Source organism: Helianthus annuus, chromosome 5 (genome assembly GCF_002127325.2).
Source record: "Helianthus annuus cultivar XRQ/B chromosome 5, HanXRQr2.0-SUNRISE, whole genome shotgun sequence".
In the NCBI taxonomy this organism is placed as follows: Eukaryota; Viridiplantae; Streptophyta; class Magnoliopsida; order Asterales; family Asteraceae; genus Helianthus; species Helianthus annuus.
The window spans coordinates 92931827-92959781 of NC_035437.2; the positions used below are offsets into that span (position 1 = coordinate 92931827).

The window sequence follows — 27955 nt, forward strand, 5'->3', positions numbered from 1 at the left end:
TGATACGATCAGCCAAAAATTAAATAAAAATCTTCAAAAATCCCAAAATATTATATAACATCAGTGGGTAAAAAGTTTGATATCAAAAAGTAGGCTTAAATAGGTTATATGTTAATTATGCCGTTTATTTAACATAAAGCTCTCAAATTACGATATCGGGCATAACTCTTAATCTGGACCTCAAACTGATATCAAATTTTTGGTGCAAGTTTATAAATCAGTAATAAAAGTTTCTACTCTTTCACTTTTTCAAAAATCGCGTTTTATAGCAAAAAGGGCAAAGTAGTCATATTTAAGCATAAACCGGTAACATGCATATGAATCGGACAAGTGTTGAACCAAGTCTTAAAATCTCAGAGAGTTGTACATATATAAAAATGGTCCAAAATAAGCTCTAAGGCAGATCTCAAAATGCATGCACGGATCCGAATCAAGAGTCAAAGAAAAAGTCATTTTGTAAGACTTTCGGTTCCAATCCGGGTTTATATTAAAAATTGTCGAGTTGATCATGATAAAACATATTCTTACATTCGTTACAAAGTTATTTTGATGATCAAACTGATTGCATGTAATCTACATTACTATTTATGCTAGATTTTGCAAAAACAAGTTCTGTTGACTTTTTAAGAATGACTTTGACTCGACAATAATCATGCTTAGAGTGGGAATCAGAAAATACCCTTTTGAGGGTTTGTTTCCCACATAAATACCAACTTGTAGGTACTTTCAATTCGAGAAATGACTGAGCCATTTTCATTTAATCAAAAAGTCAAACTAAAGTTACGACGGATTAACTTTCGGCTAATAATCTAAGCTAGAACGAATTAGAGAAGGTTATGAATGCTTACAAGAGTCCTAATGAAGCTTAGAGATCACTATGAAGCAGCCTTGTCGACCAGAAAGCTCCAGAATAGCTCTTGTGAATTTTTGAAAGTTCAAGTGTTCTTGGTTACTAACTCAAGACCCTATTTGTGATGATTTTGATCTGAATATAAGGTGTTTCAGATGTTGTGAGAAGCCCACAGGTGTCCTAGCATGCATGAGTGTTGATTGGAGGGTTTGGGAGGTGGAGAAAGCTGTCATCAACTCACAAAACGGACCTGCAACTGGCACATGTGGGTTTTCTGTCGCTGGGCAGGTCACGCGGCCCGCTTAAGAGTGCCAGGCGGGCCGCCTGGCTCCTTCTGATCCACAAAACTTGTTTAAATGTTGCAGTTTGGTCCCTGGTCTTTGCATACGAGGTTTTTGCCACCTAATTTGCTCATTAGACTTTCAAACTTGGTTTTTAAGTACCTTGGGACTTATACCAACATGGTAAAGTCCTCGGTTAACTTTGCGCTCACCCGAAAAGTCATGAAATTCGACGTTGACGCTTTTAACCCTTCGAGTACGGTTTTGGCCATAACTTTCTCATACGATAACGAAACTTCATGAAATTTTTACCACATATTCTAGTGAGTATATTCTATCATTACAAAGCTTCGGGGCTGCCAATAGATCACTCAGAGGTATAAATTCAACATGTTGACACTTTTAGCCCCTGTAGTTTGTAATTCCTCACTTTCGTGCATTTTCCGCTTCGTATGATCCATGATCTATCCGTTTAGGGTTATAAACACCATGTAGGGTTATTGTAGAGTCTATTCATCCAATGTTGCACTTCGGACCCTTATATTCCATAGTTTTCACTTTTTGTCAACTTTAGTCCCTCTAAAGTATGTTTTCTCATGATCAAGGTCTATGACACGTGTCAATGCATTATTGGACGAAATTTTTCGAGGTGTTACAGGTAATCTCGGCGCCGCTATCAATGCACCGAATGTTGAAGCCAATAACTTCGAACTTCGGCCGCATTTGATACAAATGCTTCAAAACTCCGCAACCTTTCATGGGCTTGCGGACGAGGATCCTCATCTACATATTACTAATTTCTTAGAAATATGTGATACTTTTCGGATCAATGGAGCATCAAATGACGCCATCCGCCTCCGAATGTTTCCTTTTTCACTAAAAAACCGAGCAAAAGCTTGGCTTAACGCCCTCCCAGCTGGATCGGTAAACACCTGGGATGAACTAGGCCAAAAATTTTTATATAAGTATTTCCCTCCCGCTAAAATGGCTAAATTAATGACTGAAATTAATACATATTCACAAGAGGACGGGGAATCCTTATATGAAACTTGGGAAAGGTTCAAGGAGTTATTGCGAAAGTGTCCACATCACGGCCTTGCGATATGGCAACAAGTATCCACTTTCTATAATGGGTTGTTGCCACACACAAGGCAGACACTTGACTCTAGCTCCGGGGGACTTTTAGGTAATCGCCGCCCGCATGAAATATATAATCAAATTGAGGAAATTGCTCAAACCAATTTTCAGTGGCACACTCCCCGAGGCAATAAATCTATTGCCCCGGGCGCCCATAAGGTTGATGAAAGCACTTCTTTATAAGCCCAAATCGAGGCCCTTTCTTCGAAAATAAAAAAGTTGGAAATGACAAAAACAGTCTCGGTTATGGCTTGTGAAGGGTGTGGTGGGCCACATGAAAATTGGAGTTGTATGAAAGAAACAGACGATCAACAAGAGTTGGTAAGCTACATCGATAATAGACCTAGGCCGTCGGGTCCTCCAACGGGCACCTACAACCAAGGATGGCGAAATCACCCTAACCTTGGTTGGAGAGAACCCGGCAATAGTAGTAACCAACAAAACCAACGAACAAACTTTCAACAACCAAGAAATGAGTCACAAAATTTCCCTCAACAACAAGGTGGACGAGAAAGGCTTGAAGATACTATATCTCGCCTCATCTCCGACACTGAAAAGAAAAACTCGGAAAGGTTTCTACAATTAGAATCAAATTTTAGAAATCAACAAGCTAGTATTCAAAACATAGAAAAACAAATAAGTCAACTAGCCCAAAATTTTTCCGAGAGACCACAAGGCGCATTACCAAGCAATACCGAAACAAACCCAAAAGCGCAAGTTCATCTCATCACATTACGAAACCGCACCGTGGGTCCTACGGAGGTGCCACCGCCTACCGAGGAGACTATACCGCCGCCTCTACAAGAGAAGGGTTCCCCTCCATCACCAGAGCCTACCAAGGCTCCTCGGGTTCCGTACCCCGGTAGGTTAATTCGTCAAAAGACCAATGAGCAATTCGCAAAATTCGAAAGTCTACTAAAACAATTGCATGTCAACATTCCTTTTATTGATGTCCTAACCCAAATGCCCAAATATTCTAAGTTCATGAGGGACTTCCTCACTCATAAAAGGAAAATTGAAACTTTGCAATTAGTTAACTTAGGCGAAGAATGCTCTGCCCTCGTACTCAACAAACTCCCCTAAAAGAAAATCGATCCCGGAAGCTTCACGATTCCTTGCTCGATCGGGGACTCGCCTGTTCGTAATGCACTAGCCGACCTTGGGGCTAGCATTAACCTCATGCCCTCATCAATGTTCAAAAGACTCGGCCTAGGAACAACAAGTCCTACAAAGATGAGCATACAACTTGCTGATGGATCCGTCAAATTCCCGCAAGGTGTCATCGAAAATCTCCTAGTCAAGGTAAACAAATTTGTCTACCCGACCGACTTTGTCATACTTGATATGGAAGAAGACACCGAAGTCCCCATCATACTAGGGAGACCATTTCTCGCCACCGCACAGGCATTGGTAGACATGAATGACGGAACGCTCACCTTTAGGTACGGGTATGAGGAAGTAAAGTTCGAGGTTGGGAAGAGAATAGAGGACGATGACCCGGTCAACTACATGAAGGTTATTGATTTGAGTTTGGATGCTGCTCTCCGACGGTGCAACATGGGATGGAAAACATCCTACTCAGAAACTATATAACCTCACCTTGGGTCTAGCCAAGGACCCTTATAAACGTGGCGCACCATGGAGGCATTCCGCGGAACTATCCTTAGTTTAGTCTTTTAGTTTTAATTTGCAGGAATAAAACACACTCATGGTGGTAAAGGATGATAAGGGAAACGAGAAACATGGCCCCATGCACAAGAACAAGGCCATCCGACATCAATTTCTCCACTACAGTAGGTTCAGCACGGGCCGTGCCCAGCCCACACGGCCCCGTGCTGAACACCCTGCAGGAAAATGCCCAGTTCAGGTAACTGGACATGGGCCGTGTTCACCAGACACGCCCCCGTGTCCAGGCTTCTGTTTCTTTTCTTTAATTATCGTTACTGGCACCTGAACACGGGGCCGTGCCCGGTCCCCACGGGGTCGTGTCTAGACTGCCAGAAACATAAATTTTTGCTTTTAACACCATGTTACACATTTAATCAACCTAAAAATTTATTTTTGAGACACATTGAGGACAATGTGTAATTTAAGTGTAGGGGGATGCTAAAACCTTGAATTTTGCAAGTCCTAATAACAAGCCTTACACAAAACTCTATTGGAACCGCTAATCACCCCAAATTTTAAAAAAAAATTCATTTTTTTACTTGTTTAAAGTTTAAGTTGGGAATTCTAAGACTAACAAGGTTATATTTTTACAAATTTACAACCGATAGCGTCATGATAAAAAGAACCAACATAAGAAAATTATGAAACGACATGACAAGCTTAGTTAAAATTCAATTATATATACTTGATCACATAGAAAAACCCATTCCCACAAAAGTGAGTTTTGAGCCTTTATTGAGCATACAAATATACATCTTTACGCTAAATGCTCATTTTTCGTTTCTTGTGTGAATAGCCGCTTGGTTCTTACGACTCTAGAACTTGCCACGACAATTCATTCCCGGTCCTTTCCAACTTAAACCCAAGTAAGTAAATGATGGAGGCATTAGGACTAACCCTTTTTCTTTCAAAACCATTATTTTTATTTTTCTTTTCACCTACCCAAAAACTCCCCCTAGTTAACCCCTTTGAGCCTAAACCTTTTCATTTCTTAACCCAAAACCCTTTTTACCCACCAAAAACCCTTTTTATTTTTACCCTTTTATTTTAGTAACAAGCTCGGTTTTCGTGTGACTGAAAAAAAAAAGAGAGAATTTTACAATGAAGTTAGAAATAAACAAAAAAAGCTCCTAAAAAGCTTGTTTGAAGAAATACTTCATTAAGAATAAAAAGTCACTAAAACAAAATGTTTTACGAAAACCGACGCTTTTTACATTTTTCGCCCTTTACTAACCACTAACCCAACTACCCACCTTTAGCCCAAGCCTTTACCCAAAAAGTCCTCTTGATATTTACAAAGGTAAAAAGTTAAAAAGGAGGAGGATTGATTGCTTGGCAAGCCTATGGTAGGAATAAGTTCCATGCCGCTCTCGAGTGATTCACTAAAAAAATACACCTTCGGCCGAGTGTGAGTGATTTCCCCCGTGAGGTATGTGAACTTGTATATAAACGGAATTTTAAAAAAGGCATGCTATTTCCAAATAAGTAATCTCTCTTATGAAACGTTCTAAATAAATCATAACGAATAGGATTGTAAATAAATAAAAATAAAACCCAATAAGGATCTTGGATTCCCGACACTCTATGACAAGCCAAAACCTTCTCTTCTACCCATTCCATTTGGGAGTGTAAGCCACATATTAGAGAGTTTTGCTTGAGGACAAGCAAAAATTCAAGTGTGGGGATATTTGATGTGTGTAAAATGCAACATATAAATTACATCAAATAAGGCATAAAACTAACCCTTTTTAAGTACTAATGTTGGAAAAAGAGTGTTTTTGTCTTCCTTTTGTATTTTCAGGATTAAATGAGCTCAAATTAATAAAAGAAGCAAAAAGACAGCTAAATCTAACATAAATACAAGAAATGGAACATAAGTGGATTGCCCGACCCCTCGACAGCATCCTCCCAAGCAAAACAGAGAAGGCAGAAGAAGCAGCAAATAAGACAAACCTATAGAAGCTTCTATTGCCCACCCCGGGGCCATGCCCAGTGAACACGGGGGCGTGGCGAAAGTACTGCAGGCGCATTAATTGTAATTGCGAATTACAATTAATGAGGAGAGAGATTGTCAGACGGGCACGGGGCCGTGTGCAGCGGACACGGGGCCGTGCCCAGGCTTCTGTTCAGCCTATAAATAGGAGTGCTTGGTTTCATTGCAACTCATCCCTTGGCACACCACCTCTCTCACACTTCATCCACCACCCACCACCATCACAACACCATCATCCACCACCATCATCCATTGTCCATCATAGGGTGTGTGAGTCATCTCGGGATCCAAGATTGATCGTAAGAGTTCTTGACAATCAAGGCCATGTTTGCCTAAGTCTCTTACATCACTTGGTGAAGACAAGTGTTTAGTATAATACTTTTTATTTTTAATCTTTTGCAGTTTTTATTTAGTTTTGTATTAATGACTTTAGTAACTAGTTGCTTATGTTGAAGGTGATTCTTCCTTATCGTTTGTCCGTGGTGTCTTGGCATTATTTTACTGTCTATATAAAATAAAAGATTTTCACCATTCATATCTCCACGGTCTATATGGAGGTATGTTGGCTACCTGGTCGGGGGTTAAGGGAACGGTTTGGTAAGGGTCTTGCCCTTGTTCAGCGTTTAGAGGTCCTGCAAGGGACCTGGGTCAAATTTAGTTGGATCTCCTTCAATACCTATAGGTATTGGATGGCGGGGATCCAAACTCTTTGACCCCCTCATAAGTTAACTACTATTAATACTATAACCCGACTATTTAGGACTGTATCCCTGCTGACTCAGACTACTTAGTCGAGGGTAACGTCACCTCCAAAAGAGGGGCCTACCATAATTTGCATTAATAACTTAATTCATTATCTTTCAATAATCCGACCCTTTAGGATTGTATCCTTGTTGACTCAAACTACTGGGTTGAGGGTAACGTCGCCTTCAAAAGAGGGGCCTACTACAATAACTAAGATAATCTCTTAAACAAGTGCAAAAGTGCGAAAATAATCAAAGGTTATACTAATACACGAGTCGGATCCAAGTGATTCATCTTGTCTATCTGTTTTTATTTTTATTTTTATTTTTCAGCATTTAGTTAGTTTTATTTTCTTAGTTTAAAAATCTTTTCTAACATTTTGATTTGGTTAGACGTTGAGGATAAACCGGTACTAAAAGCTCTTGTGTCCTTGGACGACCTCGGTATCTTACCAACACTATACTATGTCCACGATGGGTGCACTTGCCCATATGTGTGTTTAGTGTTAGTAAATATCGTGTTTTATAAATTTAAAACTTGGCTAAAAGTGTAAAAAGGGCTTAAAATATACATCTAAAATATAACACACTTCACGCACATCAACGACGAACTTACAAGACCATATAAGCCAGTAGACGCCATCTTCAAGTCCGAATTCACTCGAAGGATAGCGGAAGCCCCTATCAAAGAAAAGCCAAAGATGCCCAGACGGTAGGCAAGTACGATGGTTTGGGTGACCCGGATGATCATCTCAACTTATTCAAAAGCGTCGGAGAAGTAGCCTGCTAGCCCATGCCCATCTGGTGCAAAATGTTTGTCCAAACATTAGTAGGCGCGGCCCGGGTCTGGTGGGACAGTTTACCCACTGGCGAAATAGACAGTTTTGAAGATCTAGAATCCAAATTCATCCTGCATTTCAGCCAGCAGCGCAGACACACAAAGGATAGGAACGAGCTCCTCCATATCCGCCGGCGAGACAATGAAACGGTGGAAAATTTCATTGTTAGATTCAACAAAGAAAGCCTGGCAATCCCGGGCATGACAAACGACCTGGCATGTGGAGCTTTCTTACAAGGAGTCAACGACGATGAATTATTGAGAACACTTCACGGAAGGGATGGCGTGCCCCCAACCATCGATGAGATACTTCGGATAGCTAAAGTTTATGTTATCCAAGAAAAGGCAGTAGCCGCCAGTCATGCGGCTAACAGGAAAAAGGAGGCTCTGAAAAACCAGGAAGACATGGAACAACGAGGTCAAAAGGCAGGGGTAGAGGAGACCGATACCAAAGGGGTGACAAAACGGATGCGCGGTATGAGAAACACCGAAGCACCTATCCAAGGAATGAGTTTTCAAAACCTCGATCCGACTACCCCAACCTGAGCAAGACACCAGCAGAGATCCTTGCCTCAGAGAACCTCAAGTTTAACCCTCCCAAGCCGCTGAAAGACAATCCTAACAAAGACACCAGCAAATATTGTGAATATCATAAGGGAAGCGGCCACGACACGAACGATTGCTTCCAGTTAAAAAAACAAATCGAATATTTCGTAAAAGCGGGCAAATTGGCACATTTAGTGAGAGACATCAAGCAGGGTCCACCCGCCGTTAAGGAAGAGAATGATAAAGCGGCGGGAAAAAGACCGCGAGAACTTAACATGGTACACGCCGACAGGGGAAAAGGGGCAAAGAGGAGTTTCTCCACGCTCGAACCCTGGATGTTGGCAACCATGACTATCGAACCTCGTATGGAAGATCTACATCTCACTATGGACGCGCTAATCATATCCGCCGCAGTCGTGGACTACCGCATGAGAAGAATCCTGGTGGACACCGGAAGTTCAGAAGATATCATTTATGAACATTGTTTCAATAGAATGCAGCCCGAAGACAGGAAGATGTTCGAGTCGGTACACGCCCTTATCAAGGGTTTTACAGGGGAAAAAGGTGGACCCAATTGATCAGATTACCTTCCCAGTTACATTCGAGCAAGAACCCAGAGAAAGAACCATACTCCTGACTTTCCTTGTGGTGCGCGCTGAGTCATACCACAACGTAATCATCGGAAGGTTCACTCTGGGAAAATTAGACGCAATAGTCTCTACGGCACGAGGATTCATGAAGTTCCCCACCCTGCGGGGTATTGCAACAGTATTCCGTGACAAGATTGGAGAGGTGTTAAACACCAAAAGATGTCGCCAAGGGCCCACCGGAGCCATTGGGCCAGAGAGGTGGGTATTAAGCACACGCCATCCAGATCAAACGGTCACAATCGGAGATAGCCTCTCTCCTGAGATTAAAAATAACTTGAAGCAACTGCTGAAAAGAAATGTCGATATTTTTGCTTTTGAACATTCTGACATGACAGGAATCCCCCGCGATAAGGCGGAGCATAAGCTAGCAACGCTCCCAGGCGTTAAGCCGGTCGCACAGGGTAAACTCAGTATGGCTCCAGATCGGAAGGCAGCGGTTGTCAAAGAAGTACGAAAATTGGTGGAAGCTAGAATCCTTAGAGAAACACAATACCATACGTGGGTATCCAACCCAGTGATGGTAAAAAAGCCAGACGGAACGTGACGAATGTGCATTGATTTCAAAGATTTAAATAAAGCATGCCCTAAAAACACATACCCACTACCTGAAATCAATTTCAAGGTCGACTCTCTGGTACCTTACAGGTATAAGTGTTTCCTAGACGCTTACAAAGGGTATCATCAGATTAAGATGTCCAAGGAAGATGAAGAAAAAACAGCGTTTCACACCGACGTGGGCATCTTTTGTTACACAAAGATGCCTTTCGGTTTACGAAACGCCGGGGATACCTATCAGAGACTCATGGACAAAGTTTTCGAAACACAAATTGGCAGAAATTTGGAGGTGTACGTCGATGATCTCGTAATCAAAAGCAGGGAAGAAAAGCAAATGCTAGAAGACATCGAGGAAACTTTCCAAAAGCTTAGAGAGTACAACATCAAACTCAACCCCAAAAAATGCTCTTTCGGGGTGGAAGAAGGGAAGTTTCTGGGAGTAGTCGTCACCCGGGATGGTTTTATAGCTAACCCAGAAAAGGTGGCCGCCATAACGCGTATGCCTTCCCCAAGAACGTTGAAAGAAGCCCAGGCTTTAAATGGTCGGCTGGTGGCGATCAACAGATTCTTAGCAAGACATGCTGAGAAATCTTTGCCATTCATTAAGACGTTGAAAGATTGCCTCAACAAGAAGAATTTCAAATGGACCAACGAAGCGGAAGAAGCCTTGCAAGACATGAAACGTTTCATAGAAAGACTACCCATGCTGACGGCACCAAGACCTAATGAAATGCTTAAAATGTATCTGGCAGCAGCCCATAACGCGGTAAGCGCTGTGCTTATGGTAGAAAGAGATGGGAAGCAGACGCCAATATATTACATCAGCCGAGTACTGGCTGGGCCCGAGGCGCGATATCCAACTCTGGAAAAGCTGGTCCTAGCACTTGTACACGCCACTCGGCGATTAAGAAGATATTTTCAAGAACATAGCGTACAGGTCTTGACCAACTACCCGCTACAACAAATTCTGCACAAGCCAGAGATCTCTGGTAGACTGGCCAAATGGGCAATCGAACTAGGCACTTTGGATATCGAATACCAAAAACGAACAGCAGTCAAAGGGCAAGTAATCGCCGATTTCCTAGCCGAAATTCCCGAAGGAGAAACCATAGTGGACCCTGTCATCCGGGACATCCCGGAATCCAGTACCGCCCGGCAACCTTGGAAATTATACACCGACGGGTCATCAAGTGGAAAAGGATCCGGAGCAGGTTTAATGTTAATAAGCCCAGATGAGATAAGGTTGATATATGCTTTACGTTTCGATTTCGATTGTTCCAACAACGAAGCAGAGTACGAGGCGCTGCTTGCTGGTTTAAGGATGGCCCAGTCCATGGGAGCCACAAGGGTTGATGCATATGTGGATTCTTTATTGGTCAACAATCAAGTAAACGAAACCTACGAGGCTAAAGATGAATCAATGGCAAGGTACCTGGCAAAAACGAAGGAGCTCATGGCTTCCTTTGATAACGCCACGCTCAACCACGTCCACAGAAGCAAAAACCAGATAGCAGATGCTCTCAGCAAACTCGCAACCTCAGGCATGGAAAAAGAGGTTAAAGTAGAGACGCTACAGGCACCATCAATCGAACCACGGAGTGTCTCCGCCATCACAACGGAAGAACCGTGCTGGTACACCCCGGTATTCAAGTTCCTTATCAATGGGGAGTTACCTTCCGCCAGGGGCGAAGCACATAAGGTACAAACAAAGGCATTGCAATATGAATTCAACAATGGCGTCCTGTACAGAAAGTCATATTTAGGGCCGCTTCTACGATGCGTGTCCCCAACAGAAGCAAAGTACCTGATCAGTGAGATTCATTCAGGTTCATGCGGTATTCACGCCGGACCTCGAGCAGTAGTGGCCAAAATCCATAACGCTGGGTACTATTGGCCGGGATGCACGAAGACGCCGTAACGGAACTACGGAAATGCCGCAGTTGCCAAAAATTTGCCCCCCAAACACTCAGGCCCAAGAACAACTTAATACCGGTTACAGCGGCATGGCCTTTTCAAAAATGGGCGGTGGTGGATATCGTAGGACCTTTTCCGCCAGCCCCCGCCAAGCTAAGATATTTGATTGTGGCGATCGATTACTTTACCAAATGGGTGGAAGCAAAACCTTTAGCTAAAATCACCGCTGACAACGCCGAGAAGTTCCTTTGGGAACATATAGTATGCCGTTTTGGACTATTGTTGTATCTGGTGAGTGACAATGGAACACAGTTTACTGACAGGATTTTTCAAGAATGGTGTGCCGACCTTCAAATACAGCAGATCTTCACATCAGTAGCGCACCCCCAAGGAAACGGCCAGGTGGAGCGAGCGAACCAAAGCCTGCTAGATGGTATAAAGCGAAGATTAGGTTATGAGGGAAGCTCCTGGGTAGAGGAATTGCCAAACGTCCTCTGGGGACATCGGACAATGCCTAAGACAAGCAATAATGAAACCCCGTTCAGCCTAACCTATGGCGCGGAAGCAATGATACCCGCAGAAGCGGGATTGCCTTCACTACGCCGCCTAGCCACAAGCGATGACAATGATAAGCTTCTAAGGGAAGGCCAGACCTACTTGAGGAAAGGCACGAAGCAGCCGCAATCAGCGAACCAAAATACAAGAAGACATTGGAAAGGTACTATAACAAACGCGTGGTAAAGCACACTTTCAAAAAGGGCGATTACGTAATGCGCGACAATGAAGCAAGTGGGGCAGAACCCCTAGGCAAGCTGGGACCCAACTGGGAAGGCCCTTACGTCATTCAAGAAGACCTGGGCAAAGGGGCCTATCGCTTATCCAGACTCGACGGTACCACCATGCCGCGCAGTTGGAACGTAGCTCAGTTAAGGAAATGTTATTTGTAATGCCTTGCTCCTAACAGCAAGAGCAGACCTTTTTTTTAGGGAACAAATGTAATCCACCCATGACGGTGTCATTTTCGTTTCATTCGAAATTAATAAAAGTTATTTACTTTTGGTTTTCGTAATTATTTAACAATATAGATTACCATCGCATTATAACTGCACATAACAGTAAACCACAAAAAGCACCTTTAAACACGAAATATTTTCATATACAAAGGTCATGGGATCAAAGTATACAGCGCTGACAGCGGGTATCTTGGTAATAGATACGCTAACCGCTACAAAAGATAGGCATTTTTAATAACACATGCACATCTTAAACAAACCAAGTACTTGTCCCTGTTGTTAACAAACCAACACATGGGAACCAAAAAGGACATGTTCTAACAACTACTGGTGGAAACCGGTCGCCATCACCTCTGCAGGGGTATGCAGCACCGCACCACCACTAACCAATGTAGGAGGATCAACGGTCAAGCCGCCGATTGATTCCCCAACCACTAACGGAGCTACCATTCCCAAATCATCCACCAGATTCTTTTTTGAACAACCACCGCGACGACGCTCGTATGTTAAGCGGCAACGTTGGACATGATCAACTGGGATAAGCTCTGTCAAAACATCAGCTGACAGAGATACAACACCAGAATCCATTAGTTGAGGATCTTCATAAACAACGCTTTTGCAGGCTCCATTCGCCTGGGTTGCAACGGCGTTAGGAAGTGGCCTTCTCTTACGAAGCATTGATCTCGTTACCGGATGCTACAACTGAAGCAAGCCGTCAGCAGCATCCAAAACCCGGAAGATATCGGAAAGCCTCTGTCTATACCTTTTTCGATCCATCCTGTACAACTACCAAATCAGGAAAAGCAAGCCCAATTTATAGAAGGGTAAAAAGCTAAACAGTTTTGGCAGTGATGACATTAGAGGCATTAATGAAAAATAATCATTACACGTCACATAGCCAACATTTCAGACAAACGGCGGCCTCAGAAATCATGACATTAGCATTAAAACGTCTGTCAAATCACACAGATATTTTCACCAAACCCAAGTAAAACAGTGTCATTAACAAAAGTTAAAAGGAAATACAGTACATGTCAAGCAAAATAAACAATTTTTTTACTCCTCCTCAGACTCCTCCGTGGGGTCCAGCAGCAAGCGCAGCGATTCTATACCATCTTCGTTCATTTTATCCATTAAGTCCTCATAAGAAGACAATGGCTCAGTGTATGCTGCTTCGAGGGCGTTTGACATGTCAATTTGAAATTTACCCTTTGCCGCGTGAAAGTCTGGAGTTATTTTGTCCAGTTGCTGGCACTCCATGTAACCCTTGTAAACGCCATCATGATGACCAGACTGGTACGCAGCGGCGGAGAGGCGATCTATCAGGGCCGTAAAGGGGGGCGATTGACGGAGATACTCGAACGCCCCCACCAAGCCATTACATATTAACCAATTCCTATCGCCCCGTAGAGCCGCTAGCTGGCTAGTCAGGTCGTCCACCTTAGCATTTGACTGTTCTAAGGCATTTTCCACCTCCTTCAGTCGGGCAGCAAAGGACGTGGCAAGCGTGTTGTTCTGGGAAACAAGAGAATCGCAATGGTTTTGAAGTTCTTTAAGTTTCTCCTCTCACTCCTCCAGCTCCGCTTGTAGCAACCGTGATTTGGCATGGGAGGCTTTAACCTCAGCAGTCAATCCCTGGTATCGCTTTTGCACCTGGGACACAAAATCAGTGTCAACTTGGAACTTTTCCTATTGAGAAGATAGCTCGGATCTCACCTTTTGAGCTTCAGCTATGGCCTTACGCTCCAATTCTTCCTGCACACTCTTAGCTTGAGCCAGGACCCGGTCTTTCTCCGCTATATCGCGGGCCCACATTATTCGTTCCTCAGCAAGGTGGGCGGTCACTCTCTTCAAATCCTCATCGGCTTTGTTTTTCTCCAACAGAAACCTAGCTTCCCTCAACCCAGCGGCCTGAAGTTGACTCTCCAAACGGTACTTATCATCTGTCAGCTCTTGGATAGTAGACCGCGCCTGGTGGAGCAGGGTGTTATCATGCATCCACCTGCGCCGGATCTCCGCTAACCTCCGGGGTTGACTCACGGAATCGGCCATAGTGGAATTCATCAGATTTTTGTTGTTCAAACCTTCAACATATGCCACCTCAGCTGGGGGGTAAGCCCGCTCAACCCAGTATTGAATCACTGGGGGAAAAATTAGCCTAGAAGACTCGGCGATTTTCCATTGGGGTTGGTAGCGTTTATCCCGGGCATTGGGATCCCAGCTAACGGTGGGCAGAAACAAGTCATCAATCAGATGGGCACCGTCATTAGTAATACCACTACTTGACCCTCCAGCATCACTGGCAGAAGTACCCCCAACACTGGTCGCCTATTGCGTAGTGGATACGGCGGGTGCCCCCCTATCGGCAGCAGAAAGAATGCTCAGGGGTGAGTCAAACATGAACGGATCAATGCTAGAAGTCCGTAGTGTGGAAACGGGATTGGCCGTAACAGTCACAGATGCGGTAAGTGTCGGCGGCGGCATGGCACAGCTAATGGCAGCAGTAACGCTGGTCCGAGGTATGGGCTCTGTAGTGTTGCCAGTACCGGAACTGGAAAGCATCACCCCCACAGATGATACAGGGGTTGGTATAACATTCTCTGTTTGAGTCTCGCTAGAGGTACCTGAATATATAGCGGCAAGGTTCAGTAACATGAAGTTCATAACTTATAATAACGTTTAGAAACGATCAATACGTACATAGCGGCAAGGCATAAGCAGCCTGCACAGCCTGAAACGAGCTCAAAGTAGGAGCAACAAATGTTTTCCGCTTTTTCGATGCGTGAACAGGACTCGTCATAACGGCGGTCGCAAGAGCATCTCCTCCAGAAAGCGCTGTCCCACCAATGGAAGATGCGGCCGCACCGGCCGCCATGTACTTCCTCCCAGTAAGCTTTATCCGGGTAGGCCTCTTTTCTAAAGCGGGAACACCGGCACTCGGGACAGAGGGCAGGGGAGAAATATGCAGAAGGGTCCGCTGGTACAGCGGGTAACACAAATTGATCCAGGTGCATCCCCAACACGCCTAACTCCCCTTCATCAAGAACGCGGTCCGCGGCCCTCAATGCAAGGTGCCGCGGAGGGTCAACAAAATGAAACATGCTCCATTCCCCTATGAAGTATACATACATCATTTCTAAATCGGCAGCATAAATGACCAAAGATAAATAAGTATACCTGCATCATCCCTCTGAAAGGAAGGCACCTGCCTGATGTCACGCCACAATAAACTCATACCTGCCATCACCAGGGCCCCTTCTGGGATTATTGTACACTCGAAAGGGAGGCCGCACAACTTGGTATATAGAGCGTTCGAAATATATGCATCCTCAGAAGGACCATCGCCTTTAACTTTGTCTTTTGGCCCCTTTTCTCTCCAGTACATTTCGTCGGGGATCACGGAGGCGTCAATATAGAAAAATTTCTTTTTCCAATCCTTTTCTTTTGAACTGGTAGGAATGTCCCTCAGACAAGAGACGTCGGTGTCCCTCCGGTCAAAGGTGAAAAAAGGAGATTTCCACACAAGCACAAAGAAAGCCCTAAACACAATAAGTTCCGGGATATGTGTAACACCACGTAAAAACGTGTCCAACTATACATAAACACGTGTCCTAAACTCCGGTTATGCGAAAGATTGAATTTAAGGGACTAAAGTTGACAACAAGTGAAAATGTGCAAAAGAAAGGACTAAAAGTGTCAACATGCCAAACTTGGGCCTCTGAATGACCACACGTGAAGACAATATTCTTAAATGGGTGATTGATTGGGTATACGAAGCCGTTTGTGAAAATAATCGGAAAATTATAAATTACAAGGGTTAAAAGTGTCAATATGTCAATTCTGACCTCTGAATGGCCTTTTAACAAAACCGAGGCTTCGTAATATTCAAATATACTCCCGAGAATATGTGGTAAAAATTTCACGTGATTCCGAGATCGTTAAGCATGTTTTCTAAACTTTGGGTTAAAAGCGTCAACTTGATGAAACTTGCATTTATGAAGGAATTTAACAAACCCGAGCCTAACGAAGTTTGTTTATACCTCCTCGGGCCTCAAGAAATTAACTACAAGGGCCTTGATTGCCAAAATGAAGTTAAATAGGGGTTTAAACGTTCAGGGACTGAAGTTGCCAACTTTTAAACTCGTTTTCCCGGTTTAACAGGTTCACGCGGCCCGCGTAAGACACCCATAAGTCTTAGGCGGCCCGCCTCAGCATGCCCAGATCAAAATGTTGTTGCCAGGTGCGGCTTAAGGCTGTTCCACCGCCTTACTTCGTTTGTAACGACCCCTGAAGCCTTATGTCGGTTTATAAAACATGCTAGGACATCTGGAGTGATCCTAGGGCCCCCAAATCTACCTGGAGATGATCTAAATCCATGAGAATTGTTATATAAGTGCACCTCCTTTTGTGTTCATAAGCACATTTACAAACACTTCTCTTGTGGGACTTGCTCTGCTGCTCTCAGCAGTAACAAGTGGATTACAAGTGTAGAAAAGATTGCTAGGACCATTAGTAAGCTCCTAATTACTTGTTTAGTTGTTTAATTTAGCTTAATTACTTAAAAGTCAAACTTAGTGTTTAATTAGTTTGACTTTCATTTTAATTACATGTGGCTTAACCACTGATCAAATTGAAAGGGGTTATGAAACCACATTAGTATAGGTGATTAACCCCTGAAAGGTTGTCACCTAATTATCTCGTTTAACTGATTAAATGTCGGGTCAAAGTAGTTTGACAAAAAGTCAAACTGAACAGAAATGACAAAAATGATTTTTATTAATAAACCAGAGGTTCTAAATTAAATTTCAACATTCTAATAACTTGGTAATGACTATCTAAACATGTTTTATCAGTCCTAATCCGATAATTAATCGTCTAAGGGCAGATTATAACCGAAAGTCGCAAAAGCTTGACTTTTGCTTTGACTTTCAGTTCTGACCCGTTCAAGCTTAATTCTTCAATGTTTTAAGCTTCTATTAGGACCATATTACATTGTAGTATAACCCTCTGAAGTTATATTGAATGGTGCCTAATCTTTTGTAATTCATGCTCTTGATTGTAATTATGCTCATTAATGCCTAAAACGCCCTTTTTACATAAAACCGAGATTTTAAGCAATGTGAACGAACTAAAACCTTTGCTACTGATATTTAGACATGTCCCGAAAATTTGACATCAGTTTGAGGTCTAGATTGGGAGTTATGCTCAATAGCGTAATTAAGGGACTTTTTAGTAATTAAAAGGCGTAATTAGCATAAGGCCTATCTAAACACGATTTTTTTTAACACCAAACTTTTTACCTACTGATGTTAAATAATATTTTGTGATTTTTGAAGATTTTTAATTATTTTTAGGCTGAGCATAACATAGGATTATAGCCTAATTTCGGTAATTACCGGTTTTACCCTTTTCATCCATAAAATGAGTTTTACCTAACATTTTAGTGCCAAACTTTTTTGCTACTGATTCCATATGATAAATGTAATATTTTGAACTTTATAAACTGACCAAAATCTTAGATTTCCTATTATTACCATAATAGCCCTTTAAATCGCATTTTAAGCATTTTTAGCACCTAGTATGGGTCAAAACTATATTTGTCATATAAAACTCATAACCTACTGATGTTTTAAGATAATTTACATAATATTACAGTAAGCTAAAGTTTTAAACTCAGAAACCTATTTTAGCCTTTAAAAGCCTAGGTAAAATTACCAAAATGCCCCTACGGTGCATAATTGGTTATAAATGGTATATTTTTCATATATTAAGTATCTTACTGATATAACTCATTAAAATACATGTTTTTACTAATCTAATCAGACCTGAAACTAAGTTTTATAAATAAACTCTTTTATGAGCATCAAAATTACCAAAATGCCCTTTTGGGACTTATTTTGGTTTAAATTGCTTTTTGGGCATAAATGTTAATATGCTACTGATATATTAACATATTTTGAGCATAATAACGATTAAGACCTGTTTATAGTTCATTCGGTTACCCGTTACGCATTTACGCGTTCGGATCGGCTTATGTGACTAGTTTACGTAAAATAGCCGAAACGGGCTTAACTTTGTCATTAAAACCTCATTTTCCAGAATGTGTTTAGTTTACCCATATTATACAAGTATCCAAGCTTGTCGGGTCTAAATCACATCCTATTCCGGTCTCCGTTTAATCTATCGGTTAGGTCCGTAAGGTTTCTTTCTAGCTAGCCGGTCTAAGTCCTTGACTTAAGTAAAAGACCCGTTAGCATCCTAATAGATAAATTAAACCTTCTATACAGATTAATAGCTTCCGGTAAAAAGTTCCTTTCAAGAATCCTAGGAATATTACTGCTACCACCAGGTAAATACTTTTAACTTATTTTCCCTATACGGGCTTGGGATACGGTATATTAATACCGCTTGGTCGGGTATGGGATTATTTTGTCGGATTGTGATTTAATAAATCCGCATAACCCGTTTCAGTCTGTTTTTTTTTATAACATAAGCATTGGGGGTTAATACGACCGTGTCCTGGATATCCTCGGCTCATTTCATTTGAAAATGGCCACGACCTATGCACGGGGTGTAGGCATACACCCGATAGATGCAAATGCTAAATAACCCACATGTTGGGGATAACTCCTTTGTGGGTTTTAAAGTGGTGAGTCTATTAATCATGTCCGGCTTCTTTACCGGCCCCTCATGTATGACAAACATGTAAAACTGTATAAAGGATCTTAATAAAGATTGTCCCAAGTTATAAAGGATTTGTGCCATGTGCATCTAAATCAATTTTCTTAAATGTTTTCAAAACGAGTCAGTTAAATTGTATTTACCAGTGTATACTGACGTATTTTCTTAAAGATTGAATTGACAGGTACTTATCGAAATAGGCTGGAGCTGTAGGGTGTTGTAGAGGATCTTGCAAATCCCATAGATACCCGGAGTCTGTAGTTTATGTTTCTTTGTACTTTATGATCCGCGTGTGGATCTTATTACATTCCAGTCTATATTATTCATGTACTCGAACATCGACAGACAGTATGGTTTGTAATAGTTTATTTACCCAGCCTTCAGCTATGCTATATTATTGTGTGTGTTGACAATGATGATATCAACTACGTCACGATACTCCCCGCCGGGCCCACCGGTAACACGTGGAATATTGGGGTGTGACAGGATGGTATCAGAGCCAACATTGAGTGAATTAAACACTAACCTTTTGTGTTTAATCTCAATGACACAATAAGCACATTCCTTAGACTCTCGAGTCTAGGCAAATGACCTAGGATGCATCTTTACTTTTCCTTTGCTGTTATTATGTTTTGTTTTATTTTTGTTTTCTTGTTTCAACAGGAAACTCACCATCATGCCTCCAAGAGTAAGAGGACGAGGCAAGGGTCCCATGCGTGGAGGACCGTCGTCAGCTGGACCATCACACAGACGCACTCCATCAGCGTCTCTATCCTCCTCCGACTCTCACGATATGTGGGGTCAACCTTACGAGCCGACAAGACACTCGATCTCGCTAAGCTCTTTGCCATCTTTTCGTCCGTCTTTCGGACCATTTGCTCCAAATGAGCCCGAACACCCTCACCATTCTGATCAATCTCACCATTCGCTTGAGTCTTACCATTCACACCACTCTTTGCAATCCCATTCATTTCACCACTCTGACTCCCCTTACTCTTCGGGACAGTTTAACCCAGCCTACTATGTTAATGATTTTCTTGGATACAAACCATTGGGCCCTGAGGACCATTTCTCTCAGGAAATGGAAATGGATGATCACCCCGACCCGGAGATGCAAACAGGAACCCCGAGCCACCCTATCAGCATATCTAGTGGGTCTCCATTTCAGGGATCCCCTTACCGTGGGCCCGACTCATTCCAGGAGAGGATGGGTACCTATGACTGGTTCTTTACACCATCTTACTATAGCTCTCCAGCCCAACCACCTTTGGAAGATCCTCAACTTCAAGCTGTCTCACCACCACCACTCCCGGTAGAGGAGCCACCGCAGCCACCTCCCGAACCTCCGAGGCGAAGGAGGAACGCACGCATGTCTGTAAGAGGAGGACCCCGTTTCAGTTCTCCTCGTGGTTCGAGTTCCTATCCCCCTATCCCAGAGGACCCCCAGTTGGGTGGACCCTCAAACGCGGCACCGGAGGCTAATCCTCCGCAAGCTTCTTATGCGCCACCTCAGCCGCCTGTGGGTTTTGATAACCCAATCCCGACGTACCCAGATCCTTCCGGGTACAATCCTTATGAGAACCCATCAGGGTACCCCTCGGACTATGTATCTCAGGACCCATACCTCACGGCTGCGTAGTATCATCAACTCTATCCTTCTACTTACCCTTCTATGCATCCAGCTGGATATCCGATGCAGGGTTACCAGTACCCTCCATACCAGCTACCTCCTCCCCAGCAGCTTCAGCAACAGTAACAAACTCAGGAAATTCTGGAGAGGCTAGATAAGGTCGAGCATAAGACTAAGAAGAACAAAGAAAGGCATAATAGCTTCATGAAAGGTCTTGCGAACCTTATCAAAGGGAAGAAGAAGTAGAGGGTTGTTTTGTTTTCTTGTTTGTTGTAATTGTGTCCCTGCGAGGACATTTGTTTGATTTCTGTATCAAGTCCCTGCGTGGACTTATTTTTCTTTCTGTATACCCCTGCGCGGGTAGTTTGTCTTTTCCTAAGTCCCGTTTAGGGCATTTGTATTTGTTTCCATCGTAATGAAGTTTTAACTTTGGTTTTAATTGTGTATTTTATTACACTATGTTATCTCTTTTCAATTTATAATTGATCTGCCAAAGAAACTCTTAGAGGTATAACCTAGCCAAAGTATTAACTGGCTATGATGGTACAACCTTTTTAAGATAGCAAATCTCTGTTAACATCTGAAAACATGTTAACATTCCTAGCTGTGCGGTACGAGAAACCACACAAGCTTCCAAAAGGTACTTGGATTTCTCCAAGTCACATAAAGCTAAAATGATCAATGCGAATCATGGCTAGTAAACATCAATATGATGTATACACCTAGACATCCATTTGAGATGCATGCTTTTAAAGCAAAGGTGTAAAAATGGCAATGAAAGCACAATGTATAAACTTCTTGTCAAAAAGGCGATGAACTTTGTTCAACCCTTAAAAGGTCACTGGTCTTAGAGATCGTTAGATAGATCTTAACTCGTCCTCGTGACAAGCTTTTTAAGCTATTTAGATGTCTCTTGAGACGAGTTTAATAATGAATAAAAATGTCTTTTACGACATTGGCAGTTGTGAAATTTCTATCCTTCCCCTGCCCAATAATTTAAAGAATAATGCATTCTATTAACTTTTAGTTATGATTTGAAGTGGTCTAAATGGTTTAATTATACCATGACCATTGGATCATCAATGTGATGAATCTATATGTAATTTTAAATTATTATTATTGTCTATATTATAGCATCCAGAAATGGCTGGCTCAGACGAAGCAAACAGTCATCCAGCAGAGGGCAACACCAGAATCAATATTACTGGTGCTGAACTGCAAGCTTTAATCACCGCTGCAGTTTCTCAAGCGGTAGAGGCAAAGTTTAAGGAGCCGAGTGTTGTTCGGTCTCAAACTCTTTCAAAAACCCATTCTCAACCACATACTCACAGGAAAAGTGAGTCCCTGCACTCGTCTAACCAGGGTAGTGTACCCAAGAAGCAGGTTGTTCCTGAGCCTACCCTTAGGCACGCCAAGGGTTGTACCTACAAATATTTTGTTTCCTGTAAGCCAAGAGACTTTACAGGAGAAAAAGGGGCGATAGACTGTATGAAGTGGTTAGATGAGATGGAAACGGTGATAGATATTAGCGGTTGTGCTAAAGAGAATGTGGTCATGTTTGTCTCCCAATCTTTTAAGGGCGATGCCCTTACATGGTGGAAAGCGTTAGTACAGTCCACCGGGAAAGTTCATCTGTATAATCTTTCGTGGGAGAAATTTGTTGATCTGGTTAAGGATGCTTATTGTCCTCAACATGAAGTCGAGCGTGTAGAAACTGATTTCCTCACCCTTGTGATGAAGGATCTTGACTTAGGTCCTATGTGACTAGTTTCAATTCCATGTCGAGACTTGTACCGTATCTAGTCACACCTGAGCCCAAGCGCATTGCGCGTTTTATTGGTGGTCTGGCCCCTGAAATTAAGGGAAATGTTAAGGCTTCAAAGCCAACCACCTATAGATCCGCTGTGGATCTATCTTTATCCCTCACTTTGGATACTGTGAGGAGTAGGGCGAAGAAGACTACAGATGAAGGAAAGAGGAAAAGAGAGGATGATCAGTCCTCCCAATCGAACAAGAAGGGAAAAGGGAACTCTGGTTCCAAGAAAGGGCAATCAGGTGATAGGCCCAGGTGCAAGACTTGCCACAAAAAGCATTATGGCAAGTGCAATCAAGACCCACAGGCCAAACCATGTGGGATCTGTAAGAAGAAGGGGCACAAGTCTGTTGAGTGCCGGAACATCAAGGACGCAACCTGTTATGGTTGCAATGAAAAAGGGCACATCAAGACCAATTGCCCAAAGAATGCGAAGAAGCCTGAAGAGGCTAAGAAGAGCAATGCCCGAGTGTTTCAAATGCAGGCACGGGAAGCGGTGACCGATGATAACGTCATAACAGGTACCTTCCTCATCAATAATATCTATGCTAGAGTCTTATTTGATTCCGGTGCTGATAAGTCTTTTGTAGACCATAAGTTTTGTAAGTTGTTGAATTTGCCTATTAAGACTCTAGACATAAAATATGAGGTAGAACTTGCTGATGGTACCTTAGAATCCGCCTCAACTCTTCTTGATGGATGTTCCATATCCATTAAGAACCATTCTATCCTGCTGTCCCTCCTGCCAATGAAATTGGCTGGTTTTGATATAGTTTTAGGCATGGATTGGTTGTCGCATAACCAAGCCCAAATTGCCTGTGATAAAAAGCTTATCATTATCAAAACCCCCTCCGGTGAATCAGTCACTATCCAAGGAGACACACAGTATGGGTTGCCCAGCAATGTGTCTATCCTTAAGGTATTCCAGTGTTTGAAGGGTGGATGTGTCATTTACATGGCACAAGTGACAGTGAATGATCCAAAGCCGAAGATTGAGGACATTCCAATTATTTCAGAGTATCCAGATGTCTTTCCTGACGAGTTACCTGGATTACCTCCTGAGAGGCAAGTGGAATTCAGGATAGACATCCTTCCAGGATCCGCGCCTATTGCACGAGCTCCGTATCGTCTAGCGCCTACCGAAATGAAAGAACTCAGAACTCAACTGGATGAGTTATTGGAAAAAGGTTTCATTCAGCCCAGCTCTTCGCCTTAGGGAGCTCCAATCTTATTTGTGAAGAAGAAGGACGGATCAATGCGTTTATGCATTGACTACCATGAATTGAACAAGGTAACGATCAAGAATCGTTATCCTTTACCCAGGATCGATGACTTGTTTGATCAACTCCAGGGAGCGAGTTACTTCTCAAAGATTAATTTGAGATCTGGGTATCATCAACTCAAGGTACGAACTGGAGATGTCCCGAAGACGGCATTCAAAACGAGGTATGGACATTTCGAGTTCTTAGTGTTGCCTTTTGGGCTCACTAATGCGCCTGCAGCATTCATGGATCTCATGAATAGAGTCTGCAAGCCATACTTAGATAAGTTTGTCATTGTCTTTATAGACGACATACTTATTTACTCTCGTAGCCAAGTGGAACATGAAAAGCACCTTCGGTGTATTTTAGGACTACTTCGACAGGAGAAGTTGTATGCCAAATTCTCCAAGTGCGAATTTTGGCTTCGTAAGGTCCAGTTCCTTGGACATGTTGTTAGTGAACAAGGTATCCAAGTAGACCCTGCCAAGGTAGAAGCTGTTATGAATTGGGAAATACCTAAGACACCTACGGAAATCCGCAGCTTTTTGGGTTTAGCAGGATATTATAGAAGGTTCATCGAGAACTTCTCAAGAATAGCTGCACCATTAACCTCCTTGACCCGTAAGAATGTGAAGTTTGATTGGGGTCCAAAGTAGCAGGAATCTTTTGAGATCCTGAAGCAAAGGTTGAGCAATGCTCCGGTACTATCTCTACCGGATGGAGTTGAAGATTTTGTTGTTTACTGCGATGCTTCACACACCGGCATGGGGTGTGTACTTATGCAGCGAGGCAATGTAATTGCCTACGCATCGCGACAGTTGAAGGTGCACGAAAAGAATTACACCACCCATGATTTGGAATTGGGTGCCGTTGTATTCGCACTGAAATTATGAAGACACTATTTGTATGGAACAAAATGTGTAATCTATTCAGATCACAAAAGTCTCCAACATTTGTTCAACCAGAAAGAGCTCAATATGAGACAACGCCGTTGGATGGAAACTTTAAATGATTATGATTGCGAGATTCGCTACCATCCCGGTAAGGCGAATGTGGTAGCAGATGCTCTAAGCCGGAAGGAAAGAGTTAAACCAATTAGGATCAATGAAAAGAGCATTGAGTTGAAGAATAGTCTGAATGAAAGACTGTTGGCTGCACAAAAAGATGCCGTATTGGAAGTTAATATTCCAAATGAAAAGTTAGGTGTAGCTGCTGAACAGTTAACACCTGGTAAGGATGGAATTCTTAGAATGAATGGCAGAATTTGGGTTCCTATTCAAGGAGGACTTCGGGATGTGATCCTTCAGGAAGCCCACAACTCTAAGTATTCAATTCACCCGGGAGGTGACAAGATGTATCAAGATTTAAAGGCCAATTATTGGTGGATAGGTCTGAAGAAATCTATTGCCGCCCATGTAGCTAAGTGCCTGACATGTGCTCAGATTAAGGCTGAACATCAAAAGCCATCAGGTCTTCTACAACAGCCGGAACTTCCCACTTGGAAATGGGAAATGGTAACCATGGATTTTATAACTAAGTTACCTAAAACAAGGCACGGAAATGATACTATATGGGTCATTGTTGATAGATTGACGAAGTCAGCACATTTCTTGCCCATCAAGGAGACTCATAGCACCGATAAGTTAGCCCAGTTGTATGTTGATAAGATTGTAGCTCTTCATGGAGTCCCGGTGGCTATTATCTCTGATAGAGATACTAGATACACCTCTCACTTTTGGAAATGTTTCCAACAATCTTTGGGCACTCGTTTGAATTTTAGTACTGCTTACCATCCCCAGACAGATGGTCAGAGTGAGCGTACTATTCAAACATTGGAAGACATGCTTCGTGCATGTGTTATTGATCTGGTGGTAGTTGGGATGACCACCTGCCATTGATTGAGTTCTCCTATAACAATAGTTATCATACCAGCATTCAGGCTGCGCCTTTTGAGGCATTATATGGTCGGAAATGCAGAACGCCTGTCTGTTGGGCAGAAGTGGGAGAGGCTCAGATATCAGGACCTGATATAGTCCTTGAAACTACGGACAAGATTGTCCAGATTCGAGATCGCCTAAAAGCTGCCAGAGATAGGCAAAAAAGTTATGCTGATAAGAGGCGAAAGCCTCTCAAGTTTGAAGTAGGCGATAAAGTTTTATTGAAAGTGTCACCTTGGAAAGGTGTGATGCATTTTGGTAAAAAGGGCAAGTTGAGCCCTAGATATATAGGACCATTCGAGATCATCGAATGTGTCGGCAGTGTAGCTTATAAGCTAAACTTGCCAGAAGAGCTGAGTGGAATTCATGATGTGTTCCACGTTTGTAATCTTAAGAAGTGTTTAGCCGATGAATCTCTAGCAATGTCTCATAAAGACGTGCAAGTTGATAAAAGCTTGAGGTTCATTGAGAAACCTATGTCGGTCGAGGATCGACAAGTCAAAAAGCTCCGAAGGAAGTACGTACCTATAGTAAAGGTTAAATGGGACGCTCGTAGAGGTCCTGAGTATACGTGGGAAGTTGAGTCCACTATGAGACAGAAGTACCCTCACTTATTCCAGTAAATCTCGGGGTCGAGATTTCTTTTAAGGGGGTGAGGATGTAACACCACGTAAAAACGTGTCCAATTATACATAGACACGTGTCCTAAACTCCGGTTATGCGAAAGATTGAGTTTAAGGGACTAAAGTTGACAACAAGTGAAAATATGCAAACGAAAGGACTAAAAGTGTCAACATGCCAAACTTGGGCCTCTGAATGACCACACGTGAAGACAATATTCTTAAATGGGTGATTGATTGGGTATACGAAGCCGTTTGTGAAAATAATCGGAAAATTATAAATTACAAGGGTTAAAAGTGTCAATATGTCAATTCTGACCTCTGAGTGGCCTTTTAACAAAACCGAGGCTTCGTAATATTCAAATATACTCCCGAGAATATGTGGTAAAAATTTCACGTGATTCCGAGATCGTTAAGCATGTTTTCTAAACTTTGGGTTAAAAGCGTCAACTTGATGAAACTTGCATTTATGAAGGAATTTAACAAACCCGAGCCTAACGAAGTTTGTTTATACCTCCTTGAGCCTCAAGAAATTAACTACAAGGGCCTTGATTGCCAAAAATGAAGTTAAATAGGGGTTTAAACGTTCAGGGACTGAAGCTGCCAGCTTTTAAACTCGTTTTCCCGGTTTAACAGGTTCACGCGGCCCGCGTAAGACACCCATAAGTCTTACGCGGCCCGCCTCAGCATGCCCAGATCAGAATGTTGCTGCCAGGTGCGGGTTAAGGCTGTTCCACCGCCTTACTTCGTTTGTAACGACCCCTGAAGCCTTATGTCGGTTTATAAAACATGCTAGGACACCTGGAGTGATCCTAGGGCCCCCAAATCCACCTGGAGATGATCTAAATCCATGAGAATTGTTATATAAGTGCACCTCCTTTTGTGTTCATAAGCACATTTACAAACACTTCTCTTGTGGGACTTGCTCTGCTGCTCTCAGCAGTAACAAGTGGATTACAAGTGTAGAAAAGATTGTTAGGACCATTAGTAAGCTCCTAATTACTTGTTTAGTTGTTTAATTTAGCTTAATTACTTAAAAGTCAAACTTAGTGTTTAATTAGTTTGACGTTCGTTTTAATTACATGTGGCTTAATCACTGTTCAAATTGAAAGTGGTTATGAAACCACATTAGTATAGGTGATTAACCCCTGAAAGGTTGTCACCTAATTATCTCGTTTGACTGATTAAATGTCGGGTCAAAGTAGTTTGACAAAAAATCAAACTGGACAGAAATGACAAAAATGATTTTTATTAATAAATCAGAGGTTCTAAATTACATTTCAACATTCTAATAACTTGGTAATGACTATCTAAACATGTTTTATCAGTCCTAATCTGACAATTAATCGTCTAAGGGCAGATTATAACCGAAAGTCGCAAAAGCTTGACTTTTGCTTTGACTTTCAGTTCTGACCCGTTCAAGCTTAATTCTTCAATGTTTTAAGCTTCTATTAGGACCATATTACATTGTAGTATAACCCTTTGAAGTTATATTACATGGTGCCTAATCGTTTGTAATTCATGCTCTTGATCGTAATTATGCTCATTAATGCCTAAAACGCCCTTTTTACATAAAACCGAGATTTTTAGCAATGTGAATGAACTAAAACCTTTGCTACTGATATTTAGACATGTCCCGAAAATTTGACATCAGTTTGAGGTCTAGATTGGGAGTTATGCTCAATAGCGTAATTAAGGGACTTTTTAGTAATTAAAAGACGTAATTAGCATAAGGCCTATCTAAACCCGATTTTTTTGACACCAAACTTTTTAGCTACTGATGTTAAATAATATTTTGGGATTTTTGAAGATTTTTAATTATTT

At 42.3% G+C, this 27955-nt stretch overlaps 1 protein-coding gene and 1 non-coding gene across 2 annotated transcripts; one reads left to right on the forward strand and one right to left on the reverse strand.

Moving 5' to 3' along the window:
* Positions 1–2121: 2121 nt before the first annotated feature.
* On the reverse strand, positions 2122–2228 carry LOC118492694. The gene has a single exon (XR_004894696.1). It is a non-coding gene; the product is annotated as a small nucleolar RNA R71 (small nucleolar RNA).
* Positions 2229–19545: 17317 nt separating this feature from the next.
* On the forward strand, positions 19546–22263 carry LOC110943218 (extensin-like). Its single transcript, XM_022184970.1, has 2 exons — positions 19546–20475; positions 21634–22263. The coding sequence occupies exons 1-2, from the start codon at positions 19546–19548 to the stop codon at positions 22261–22263; spliced, it is 1560 nt and encodes a 519-aa protein (XP_022040662.1).
* Positions 22264–27955: the final 5692 nt, after the last annotated feature.

Coding starts and splice junctions, on each gene's coding strand:
- LOC110943218 (XM_022184970.1), top strand. CDS start 19,546: ATGCCTCCAAGAGTAAGAGGACGAGGCAAGGGTCCCATGCGTGGAGGA. Junction 20,476..21,633: donor CAGGGTACCCCTCGGACTAT/GTATCTCAGGAC, acceptor TCTATATTATAG/CATCCAGAAATGGCTGGCTC.